This window comes from Acipenser ruthenus, chromosome 19, assembly GCF_902713425.1.
Source record: "Acipenser ruthenus chromosome 19, fAciRut3.2 maternal haplotype, whole genome shotgun sequence".
Lineage (NCBI taxonomy): Eukaryota > Metazoa > Chordata > Actinopteri > Acipenseriformes > Acipenseridae > Acipenser > Acipenser ruthenus.
Window position 1 is genome coordinate 6,012,645 of NC_081207.1, and position 12,654 is coordinate 6,025,298.

The 12,654-nt window shown below is 39.3% G+C and overlaps 1 protein-coding gene across 1 annotated transcript in view; it reads right to left on the reverse strand.

Annotated features, from left to right (window-relative positions):
• LOC117424309 (fatty acid synthase-like) overlaps nucleotides 1–9,645 on the reverse strand; it is a 35,335-nt gene extending 25,690 nt beyond the window's left edge. The window contains exons 1-5 of the mRNA XM_034040535.3: nucleotides 9,359–9,645; nucleotides 2,140–2,281; nucleotides 1,612–1,764; nucleotides 982–1,155; nucleotides 279–479 (exon numbers count right to left, since the gene is read on the reverse strand). Of these exons, the coding sequence (XP_033896426.3) occupies nucleotides 279–479; nucleotides 982–1,155; nucleotides 1,612–1,764; nucleotides 2,140–2,266 (655 nt within the window). The 5' untranslated portion in view covers nucleotides 2,267–2,281; nucleotides 9,359–9,645. The remainder of the gene's footprint in view (nucleotides 1–278; nucleotides 480–981; nucleotides 1,156–1,611; nucleotides 1,765–2,139; nucleotides 2,282–9,358) is intronic.
• Between the last annotated feature and the right edge of the window lie 3,009 nt (nucleotides 9,646–12,654).

The window sequence follows — 12,654 nt, forward strand, 5'->3', positions numbered from 1 at the left end:
ACTGAAATGTGAACTACACAAGCTCATAGTATAGTTTATTTCTGATAGGGATTCTTGCAATTTAATGAAAATCCACCTTACTTGATTTCCTTCTGATATTTTATTTCCTCTTACCATCCACAATAGGTGGCGTTCACATCTAATTCAGATAGTGATTGTTTAAAAACATTTCAGGACTAAAACATGAAGGCTGTCGTTGTGCTGCCATCTGAACCGAGGGTGTTTCCCACATTCTAACCAGCAGCTGCTTTTGATTGGTGATTTACAGCCTGCAGTACCTGAAGCATCGAAGGACTTGCAGGAGCCTCCTGGACTGAGCATGCCCAGCTTCATGAACTGCACGGAGGTGTTGGGTTTGAGTAGCAGGTTGACCCCTCCCACCAGGGCGGAGTCACACTGGCCGTGGCGAATGGCCTGGAAGGCGTTCTCCAGGGCGAGCAGACTGGAGGAGCAGGCTGTGTCAATGGCGGTGCTCGGGCCTGGGAGGAAAAGACAGAGACAAGAAAATGAGCATTCAACCTGTTATACTGCCAAAAAACAAAAGCTCCTTCTTTACAAATGTATACACTGACACAGACACAGACACAGCTGTGGCATATCACTGTGGCTTTCATACTGTTGGATACATTGTTACTTATCTTAACATGACATATCAATGGGTAAAATCGCATTGCAGTTGACTGGTAATTTATTACAGTTTGATCTACTGCATTCTGCAGCCACCAGCAAGTATGTTAATTAGGTATGCTGTATGGGTTTTCTTTCTAATAATAAACGGCTAAAGGAAAACCATTTGTCTTTGGGGGACTGCACTGTGGGAGATTTGGAAATTGCAGTAGGTATTGTCAATGAGCAATCACAGGTCTGACACAGGCACAGGTCTAGGACAGTACTGGGATACCCCATGATATCCAGCTCACTTTATCCACACAAACTTGGCTGACCAATACAGAGGTTGTTAAGAAGTGGTTTCAGCCCTACCATTGAAGTCGAAGAAGTAGGAGAGCCTGTTGGCAAACATGGCGCGCTGGCACCCGGTCATGCTGTACCCCAGCAGCTCCTCCGGGTCCCGACTGAAGGCCTCAGCTGCTTCCGACCCGCTGACGCCAATGTAGACACCAGTGTTGGAGCCGCGCATGGCAACCGGGTTTATACCTGCGAGGGAGAGGAGTTACTGTCAGTGAACTGAAATCTACACCTTTCAAATATCTTATATCCTCAATTATAGCACAGACAACAACAACATCCAGACTATCAAATATATTTTGTGACACCTCAGAGTGTTGTTGCTATACAAGCTATAAAGGGTTTAGAAAACAAAACGTCTCATATCATTGGTCTCTCTTTTGGTAAATCCTGTGACTGACACTATTTCTGTAATTTTATCTCATTCTTGATGTGGTGTCATCCATAAAACATAGTGGTATATTTTGCCATACTAAACGTTTAAAATTCTATGACAAACATTTCAACTAGAAGTCTTTCTGAAGATGCAGGGCATGGAATTCAGACAGACCAGATTTCTTTTGAACATAGTAACGGTGCTGGATTTAGCATACAGTACTATTCTTTCACTGAAGTTCACCGAAGTTCTCATCTAGGGGAACGTACCTCCATCCACAATGGCTTCGTAGGAGATCTCCATCATTAGTCTGAGCTGAGGGTCCATGGTGTGGGCCTGTTTGGGATGGACTCCAAAAAACGAGGCATCAAATTTACTTATCTCCTTCAGCTTCCCGTTCCGACGCGGCAGACCATAGAGTCCTGGGAGAGAAGCAGAGAACTTCATTGACCAGAGTTTCAAACGCATTTCTACTATTAAGACAGCCAACAATGAATGGTATCATGAACTGGGCACAGAAAATATCTAAGCCCATTTTGCCTCCATCCCACCAGTGCCATGCACTGAGAGCAAGTATGCCATGAGTAATAAGTCTAGGTCGAATAGTTCATTACAGTTTTTAATGTGCTTTTACTAGCTCTTTAGATTTAAAGAACCGTGAGGCTCATCCATTAAGATTTTACTGAAATAAATGCTTATTTAATTATCTCAAGTTGCAATCGCGCAAGAGTAGTTAATTTGCAAAATCTGCTGCTGATTTCATATTCATGACAGTAGATAAACCACTCCCACTTTACCTGGTTTCCACCTCCTGTCATCTTCTGTTACCATGTCAACTCCATTGATGAGGTTTTCCCAGAATTCCTCAAGGTTGTCTGACTCAGGGAGTCTCCCTGATATCCCAGCTATTACAATGTCTTCCATTTTCTCTGTGGTTACCTGCGGAGTGAAAGAAAGTGTAGCATTCAATACTCACGGTGAAAATGGAATATGGAATGCAGTGTGGCTCAATGACCAAAAAAGCCAAAAAAATGTGTCCACGTGTCAGTGAGGTCTTTAAAATAAATGCTGGTAACAACACTGAAATCTAGAAACTCACATGATGTGGCAGACAAGCACGGTACATCACAAGTGCGTTAAAGAATGACAGATCAAAATTTCCAGACAGATTTACTGTGGTTTATAAGGCTGAAACATAATAAGTAGAATACATCCCTGGTAATCTGATTTAAATAATTACAAGCAACACATAATACATGAACATAATCTACCTGTACACTGGACACTCTTTCTCAAGGGAGGGCTGGAAGTTTCATCCTTTGGATCGGAATTCTCCAAGTAGTGCGGCGATGTCCAGTTGCCTCTACTTTAAATACTAACTCAACAACTAACTTCAAGCTAAAACCCTAACGCACGTCCAAACTGATTAGCAGAGTGGCATTGTCATTGTCAGTTGCTAAGCATTTGCCTAGCACTGATAACCAAGTTTCACCTCCTCGAAACCATTCCTTCTGTCGCAGAAACGAGTTATTTGTAAACGTATGCCAAGCAGAAAAGTACCCATAACAGAATGTTCTAGTTCTACTTGTGAAAAACACTTTAACGTCTGTTTTCACAAAGTGCAAAGTCATACATGTACAGAGTACATTAACCCTTTCATACCATTCACAGTTCACAGTAGAAAAGACACTCCCTTTATGCAGTCCAGTGGTGTACATAGTCACATTCATATTTTCCTACATATTCTATAATAGGCAAGTAACTGCTCTACTCTGAACCTGATTGGTTGAGACCATTGGTTTATAAATTGTTATACTGCCCTAATGAAGGCAGCACTGAATGTTAGGAAGCCAACACTTAAAGTGTAAATTGCAGTCCAGTATTTTGTCACTCCCGTATTTTTACGGTACTGCCATAATGCTATTATCTGTATCATGTTCTTTCAGATAACATCTCCCTACATCTTTCAGCAATTGCTGTGTCCAGCGGTATGATAGTCAATTTCATTCACAATTATAGGAAAGTTGTATCCTGCCCCTGAACTTCAGTGTGCAGGGATAACTGTAAACACCTTCTTTTTGTTCTGAGGTTCATCCCAGGCGGCTGCTGCACAGTATGTACAGAGATCATTGGCAGCTCATGCCAGCTGAATTGCAACATGTACCAGCATCTGGCATGCAGACTCCTTTAACCTCTCCATTGGTTGCCATTTAGCCTTTGGCAGTGTTTTCCAAGTTGTTAACACAGACTCCCAACGTGACCGCAGGTTGGTTAACACAGTAATCTGCATTAGTAGTGCTATATCACTGATATATTGCTGCATTATAGTGCTCTTCAAATCTAGGGCTATATTTACTGAACTTCTGCTCTCATACTTAACTGAAGTGCAAGTCACTTCAAAAGGTCTGTACTAAAACAATTGTTTTTATCTCCAGTACATTGGCTATGGAAATGTTTAGCTAATATCATTATTTTCCCCTACTGAAGCAGCTATAGATCAAACATTACTTGAATATAAAGCTCTAAAGCTTGTGCATTTCTTCTCTGAAACAAAACTGGTTTCCCAGCACTTGTACGTCTCTGAAAGAGGCCTATTGTCCGCCATATTGCCACTAGTTGCCAACCTAGTTGCTAAGCAACATGCAGGATTCCTACGTTCTTACACCACAGATGGACACATTAAGTAGAATATCACACTTCAAAATGAGTGGGTTAGATGTCCAATTAAGAAGCCAGAATATCTTGTCTACACCGTATAAATATTATAAAAAAAACAGCAGGTTATCCATTCATCCTTCTACAATGGCTCTGGGAACACCCACAACTCTAGGAGTATCTCCAAGAGTAACCTTTAAGATTTAAATTGTTTTTTGCTATTGATGCAAACCTATGAATGATCCAGTTTGGCTAGGGTTTATTGATTAAAATCAGGGCTGATCAAAGTGAAACATTCCTATTTTATTGGCCTTAAACAATTCCTAAACCTAAATATCTAATCAGAAGATTTTCCAGGGGCACCATGTGGAAAGAGTGATCTGTAGATGTGTTCACTTTGTACAAGTATATGTCATTACTTGCATTATGTCATTAAAACCCCCACACTACTGTAGTAGCAGCATGAGGGGTGGCCATGAGCAAGCTTGTGTTCTTACAGATAAAATTGCCTTTCTGTAACCTATGGAGAACAGACACCAGTTTGGTGATTTAGCTAATGCTTTTATCAGTGTCAGAACTGAAGCTTTAGCAAGCGTTCTCCTCCCACTCCCGTTACACACACAGTAAACTCCCACTACTGTATATGATTGCAACAGCTTTACTGGACTATTCATGCTGTGCTTTAAACACCCACACTCATTGACTCATTGCCATGTTTGCAGTTCCCGTGACAACCACCTCTGATGGGAGTGTGTGGAAATATTCTGCAGGTTGTCACCTGTATGAGATTGCGCGGTGACGCAGCTGCTAATGCAAACTAAAATGACATGGAATAACTTCCCTAGACATCAGGAACCTATTTCAAGGGGCCTACAGGTTGTCAATCCAGTTTGTTCTCTTACTGTGAGTTCTTTGGAATTTCTCGAAATTCTAGAATCTTTATTAAAAAGAATGAATTTAGCTGCCTGCTTTGACCATCCTTGTTCTGCTCCTTATTTTTGTCTTTCTCACAGTCAAGTGCAGGCTTTCATTTTGAAAGCACTTAACAGGATTTTAAGACCTTGCTGGATTTTATTTAACTGACCCAGATATCAGCATTCTCCTCTGGCAACAACAAAATGCCCAGCACTGTCTGTACTAACTGGCTCTTAACATTTAACAGATAATATATGGTTCAGATCCTGTGGGACAGTGAAGATCCCATGGCTCCCTTTTTATTATGAGTGTCCTACAAATGGGGGTAGAGGAATGGAAACACCTTGTTGCATCTCAATGAATCTATCAATAATATGTGCCCCCAATACCATATATATTGCATGGGCCACAAATCCGTTAGCTACGGACCTATGCCATGACCTGCTTTGACCCCAGTGTCGAGGAAAACAGCGCACTAAATGTTATACAGCAACATTACTCTATATTGAAACGGATTGCATTGAAAAATGGGACTGCAATGGAGAGCCACATGACCCACTCCTGCCACCATTTAGACAAGGACAAGGATGCCAAGTATGGCTCCACTTGGTAATTGGTCCTTCTACCTTCTAAAGACATGATTTACTCCACCTGCATTAACTGAGTAGCTGGTGTTAATCAGTGTAAAGCCTTGTTTTTATCATCCGCTGAAATCGAGTTTTTATTTATTTATATAAACGTGGAGTGTCCAAATATTTTCTCCCCTATTTTCTCCCCACTTATTTTATCCCCTCACAGCAGCAATTCCCCACACAGCTCAGGAGAACTTAAGGTTCAGCGGGCGTCCTCCAAACCCACGACCAAGCCAGATTCTTCATTCACACCCAGGAACTCAAGAGCAGATGTCAGAGAGCTACCGGCCTCTGGAGGACATGGGCCAGCACTGCAGGTGTCCTCCTGAGTTCACTAGGCAACTGGCCAGTAGGGTGAGCTGTGGCACGATGAGGAGAAGCAGTCCCTGATGATTTTGCTTCCCTAACCCATGGGAGTGTAGTGCCAATGCAACACTTCCTCTGGAGTACCCAGGGCAGACATGCGGCTTCGCACAGCCAAGACATGAACCGGTCCTCCTGACTGTATGACCTACGCTGCACGCCACGCAGCCATGCTTTTACTAGATGAGCCACTCAGGTTTTTTTAAAGTGGTCTTGTTCATTTCCATTGGCAGGAGATCAATATCAACTTTGTTAATACTGCAGACTGGTTTGGGACAGACGGAAACACAATACTATCGCCATGAACAAGCAGTGTGGAGTGTGGGGCCAGCAGTGTGGAGTAGTGGTTAGAGCTCTGGACTCTTGACCAGAGGGTCGTGGGTTCAATCCCAGGTGGGGGACACTCCTGCTGTACCCTTGAGCAAGGTACTTTACCTAGATTGCTCCAGTAAAAACCCAACTGTATAAATGGGTAATTGTATGTAAAAATAATGTGATATCTGTATAATGTGATATCTTGTAACAATTGTAAGTCGCCCTGGATAAGGGCGTCTGCTAAGAAATAAAAAAATAATGAACAAATGTATAGTATGTAAAACAAATTCAAAGGTCTTGCCATGAGAGTTTATTCCTTATATTGCTATTGATGTTTTATTTTTTGAACAGCCTGTTTTGTCACATGCAACAAAAAAGTGTGTTTATACGCCATGCTTAGGGATGAGTAATGATTAGCTGTAGTGATTGTGAGCTAGTTTTTCCCCTAATTTAAGTCTGTATTTCAAATAGGTTTATTTGTAGCTTTTATTGGTATAGACTATTTGGCTGTCACTGTAGTTGCTGTTCTGTCTCAATGGCAGCGTGCTGTGTTTATTCACTTTTAGAATGGGAAAGTACAGAAATGAGGCACTCTGACTGAAACACTTTACAGCATGTTGATGCAGAGTCGTCATAGGCATGAGATGGGATGTTGGTGTGGTTCAGTTGTGCCTACCATGTGAAAGATTTCCGGGGGCGCGCCTGGATATATGCATACATTTTTTTATTGTTTTAACTGACGAGCGAGCGAGTGAAAGACATTGCAAAATAATGCAACAGGGGCATTGCAATGATGTGCTATAAACAGATATGCTATGGTTGGAATGTGGAGCTAAACTGTAAATTCGGGACAAATGTCGTCCCGGAGGCATTAAGCCCGGGACTGGGACTTGATCTTTACATTTCGGGACTGTCCTGCCGAATTAGGGACTGATGGTCACCCTAATGTCACCAGAAGCCCGATATACAATTACAGGCTTTTTATTGCACACTTTGGTGTACTTTATTTGCTATAATTAGTAGTAGACGTTTACAATACAGTAGTTTGAAAAGGCAGCACATATTTCCCTTCTCTTGTTTATTGCAGCTTTTGTTTTGCCACTAAACTGTGTTTTGTTTTTGTGAAGGCTGTTTGGTTGCCGTATGAGCTTTCCTATTTGTCTTTTTTCTTGTTGCAGCATTTTCTTGATTTTCAACGAACACCTCTGTTTTCATCAGTAACATGTTGAAATCTGGTCATCATTTTCATAAACTGACAGTTTGTGTGTTGTTGTGAAGTCGGTTTGGGTCTGGGGGTAACTTACCTTCTAATTTTAACAATGAGAGAGTAAAATATATTTTCAGCAGATAAAATGCAACATTACCGTGAAGTCCTGAGTAATCTCGAGAAATACTATACAGTCTTTAACGGTAATAGGCATTAAAAAAGAGCACTTTTACTTTGAACTACTTACTGTACAGAAACTTAGTAATAAAATTTGAGACAACAGCTATTGTTATGCACTTTATTGACCACAGCCAATATAACTTTGAAGATAAGCACAGAAACAGATCATATATATATATATATATATATATATATATATATATATATATATATATATATATATATATATATGAAGATAAGCACAGAAAAAACGTATATTTTAACATTAAATTCTTAAACTCAGTGAACATGTTAAAACTTCAATATGAAGCTATACAGATAAATAAAATAACGAAATGCATTAATACGTTATAAACAGTTCGTTTAATTGTTTTATTGTTTTATTGTTTTTTTTTTTAGCAGTTGCCTCTGACAATGGTTCCAATTGGATTTGTAGCTGGACTGGGGTGTTTACGCCTCAACTTGTGTAGCATTGAATTTTTCTTATTCTGGGCTGCAACGACAACAGGGCTAGCCAGAGATTGATTAATGTTTTGTTGGGCGGTTTTTTTTATAGTAACTGAAAGCATTGTATTCTGGTAGATGTAGTTGTTAGTGGGCGTTTTGGTGGAGACAGACAAGCTGTGCAGCAAATTTGCTATGAGCATTTTTAAGCAATTATTAAAACTGATTGCGTATTTGGGATTTTTTTAATGCGTAAAAACGGCAGGTACCCAGCATATGAAATGGCAGGTGTCCCGTTTTTGCATTTTGAAAACGTGGTCACCCTCCTAACCACATACATGATTTGCATTGCTGAGCAGATGGCTAAAAACGGAAGTGTACCTGCTGATGATGCTATTGCTATGCAGATAAGGCCTCCATTTTGTAGTAATGATGATGAACCATTCATTCAAATTACTGAACACTCTTTCCGACTACAGTTTTTTATTATCTAAATTACTACTTCCCCAAAGAACTAAGGTATTAACATTAAGAAGATTCTGTATTGCATAATGCGAATTCTATACAGTAAACATACATAGCTGTCATGACTTGCCGATTATTGTATCTCCAAACATCAGCCATTTTATCAATTCACGGATTGTTTTAACTGTTTCACTTCCGTACCGACTTTTAATATTAATTGTTACAGTAGACAACGACGAATTATTTTAGCAGCCAAAAATGGAACTGAAGCAACTAAGGCTGAAAAACAGCAGGTTAACATAAAGCAAGTGCAGTCGTACTGCATGTGTAAGCCGATCTTTTGCATATTCTTCTGCTCATAGACGTTCCGTGTTAACCTCGTGTTTGAGATTAGATGGTGATGCTGCTGAACCAATGTGGCCTGTTTATTTCGGATTTGCTGCATTGACGCACATACTGTAGGTGCCTTTATATAACACCTAATAGAACAGTATTTTATTGTTTAGTTTTGAAAAGGCGCTGGATGTATCGATAGCCTAGCTGCGGTGCATCTGTCATCTCACACAAAGCGACACATTGTCTTCTTTGTGACAGATTTACGTTGTTAATTGGAACCAATGCAATCTAATTATTTGTACAATAATTGTCACTGTCTATACAATAATGTACTGTATACAACATATTAGTATTCTAATTGTTATTAAAATATGACAATAATAATAATGACATAATGAAACAGAATATATATTAAGAAAAAAATATGAACGGTTCTACTTTTCTAATGTTCTATTTTACAATAGCACGCTGCATGCAGAACTGTAGATATAGAAAATGACATACCTGTAATTTTTGGAATACCTTCTTCCAGATCTGTACTGGTATGTGTTACTGTGTAATTTTCAGAACAATGCACAGACGTAGCACAGGCAATTCCCTTGGGTAATATTCCGTGTATTGTGTGGTCCTGTACTATACGTGTCTGATATATGCCTGGATCTCACAGTTGCTGCCTGCCTCCCTCCCTGTCTCTCAATTCCTTTCGCTTCTTTGATTCTCTTTCTCTACTTCATTTAAATGTCTGACATGCTCTGAGGCCACGCCACATCGGCTGACAGCTTGGCTTGGCAGTACAGTCCAATGAGAAAGTAGGCAGGGCTCCTAGACACAGGCAGTGATGGGGTGATTCCCAGCCACCACTGCAAATGAATCGCAAAAAAGAAAAGAGCACACCCTAAAAACTCAATCGGAGGTTACTATAGTTCACATATAGTTGCATACCCGCTCTGCACTATAGAAAGCAGCGCCAAGTTTATTCGGGGATCGCAACAGACGAGGTCATTGCGAAGTAACTGTACATCTCGGCATGCATTTCGAAATTGACCTGAGACTAAGAGCCAGAGATCACTGGGGTTAGAAAAATACTTTTTTTAAAAAAAAAAATGTTATTTATAGTTATTTTGTACGTTTTTAATGTCAGATAAACGTTATACAAAGAATAGACTACATACTGTCTCTTGAATGTCTGTCAGAGCAAATAGATTTTGTTTCACAGTTGTTTGATGTTTCGGTAAGAGAAGTAGATTCACGAATTCAAATGCAGTATAGTTTCAGAAAATGAAATGCAATATAAATAGATTAGAGAAGGAACCTTTAACAGCAGGACGTGGCGAGCAATGTTGCAGTTAAGATGGTGTTTGTGTAAATAGTACATTAGTGTGAAACCTATAATACTTTTTTTAAAAAAAATATAATGCTTCAAAGATAAGCCTAATAAATCTGAATTTGAAGACCGACCTTTTGACGCTTTGAAATATATGAGTTGGAGTTGTAGCAGGTTAGCAATGGGTATCTTCATTTTGTAACAGAAACCGGTATCAACAGTAAAGATGTATGCTTGAAAACCACCCTTTTAAAAGTAGCCGTTTGTTATACCGGAGTAAAAACAAAGCACAAAGCTTGCAAATTTACAGTGCAATTAGCAATTAGTGCTGATGTAAACTTGTATAAGTGCTGAATCAATGCATGTTCATGATAAATACTAAACTAGGATCATATTATAGCACAGGTGTATTTGTATTGATCACAATACACCTTGATGGTAGAAGCTTAAGCGCACCTATGTTGGCTTTAACTTGGTAGTTGTAACGAACACCATCTTCTGGGATATTCTGAGATAAATGAGATTCAATCCCAGTGGGGACTAGAATTTATTGACATGGAACTGTGCCAATACACTGATTAAGAATTGAAAGTACTGTATTTGGATAAGGCTACATAGAACACTATGAATGTTCCAACTCATTCTATATAGAACTATGTGGTTATTTTGTTTAGGGCCCATAAAGAACCATTGATAAACAGAGGGTTCAATATACTTGGTTTAATGTAAAACCCACATAGTTCAAAATATTAGGGGTTCCTTAATTGGATGTTCTGATCTAGCTTTTAGAAAAGGAAATAAATAGACTGAGAAAGTTTCTCTTTCTGATTAAGGACTGAAGTACTGTTCCTTCAGCTCGTCTCTTTCTGAACGGTATTTCTGCCCTGATATGAGGAAACCACAGTAGGATAAGGCATCATGTTATTATTATTATTATTTATTTTTTTAGCAGACACCCTTATCCAGGGCGACTTACAATTGTTATAAGATATCACATTATTTTTTACATACAATTACATTTTTTTTACACATTATCATGTAAACTGGTAATAGATGCACAAGCTTTGCACAAAGGTGACATTTTAGTTTTTACTGTATGGTTCCGGATTAAGTAAAATACATATTACAGGTGTACATGATTGAAGCAGATTGTTTGCTTCATGAGGGAAGTTGTATGTCAAGTGAATGCTTTAGTAAGTATTACTTAAGCCCATCACACAGCAGGGTGTCTTTCTTGTGATGTGTTTTAGAGGGAAGGTCAATGCCCTCAAAAGCTTTCTTACCCTAAAGCCCACCATACAGTACACTGTGATGCTTATTGCATGCATCCATCACTTAAGGCATCGGCTTGCATTTTTAATAACAAAAAAAATAATAATGGTTTGTAACATTGGTGTACAAATACAGTGTGAATATTTATTAATTTGCATCTGAAGCCCTAAATAGATTTTTTTTTTTTTTTTTTTTAATTACCGTACACATACCTCTCGTACTAAAAGCGTCTATACGCTGTACAAAATACCCGGCTCATTTGCAAGAAGCATATATCGGGTTTATGTCTCTGTGTGTGATTACGTCACCTACCAGCCCTGCTGCAGCCTACCCCGTGCACGCTACACGATGTACTGCAAGTTTTATCTGCATCAGAAATACGATCATTTATATAAATATACTTAAGAGCAGAACCCGGTTGTCTCTTTTACTGACGCTTATGATCTGCACTGGCGATTTTAACAGTTCTAGACTGTAGTATAGTAATGAAGCCAAGTTGGCCAATCAAAGGCAGGGGTGTGTGGGATTGTCCAATGGCTGTGAACGTGAGGGTGTTGCTAGGAGATAGGGTGATGTGGTGACAGTATAGACTAGGAGGAGTTTATTTTTGAGGAAGTGATGTGAGCACTGCAATGAGGAAAGGCAGTTCTATTTTAGGTCGTTGACCCACAGAATATGCTAGCACTGGAGTAACTATAGTTTAAGTGCAGTACTGGGTTTATACTCTCTGTGTGTCTGTGTATATATATTCTTTTGTACAGGAGAAACAAAAAGTAGGGTGACCACATTTTCAAAGCTCAAAACTGGGACACATTGGTGGCGTTTACACGCACAAGTCATGACAGTTTTCCTCACGACGTGTTTGCCGTACGTTTCATGAAATGTGTTGCTATGCAGTTCTGATTTGTAAAAAAAATCGGCCGTACCAATCCAGATTACTTATTTCATAGTCATTTAGGGGATATTTCAATATCTGTGTCTTTTTACTAAGTAGGAAAAGAACGACTGAATATCGCGAGGAGAACATTTAACAAGAGACATGAATTTACGTGCAAACATTCTGAATTACGGCGCGCATTACCTTTCCAACACACAATTATGTAAAATATAATTTCTACTAAGTACAAATTTTATTACCTAGAATTTATATTTGTGTGTGTGTGTGTGTGTTTGTTTGCGGAACATCTAAAAGTTAAATTTCATT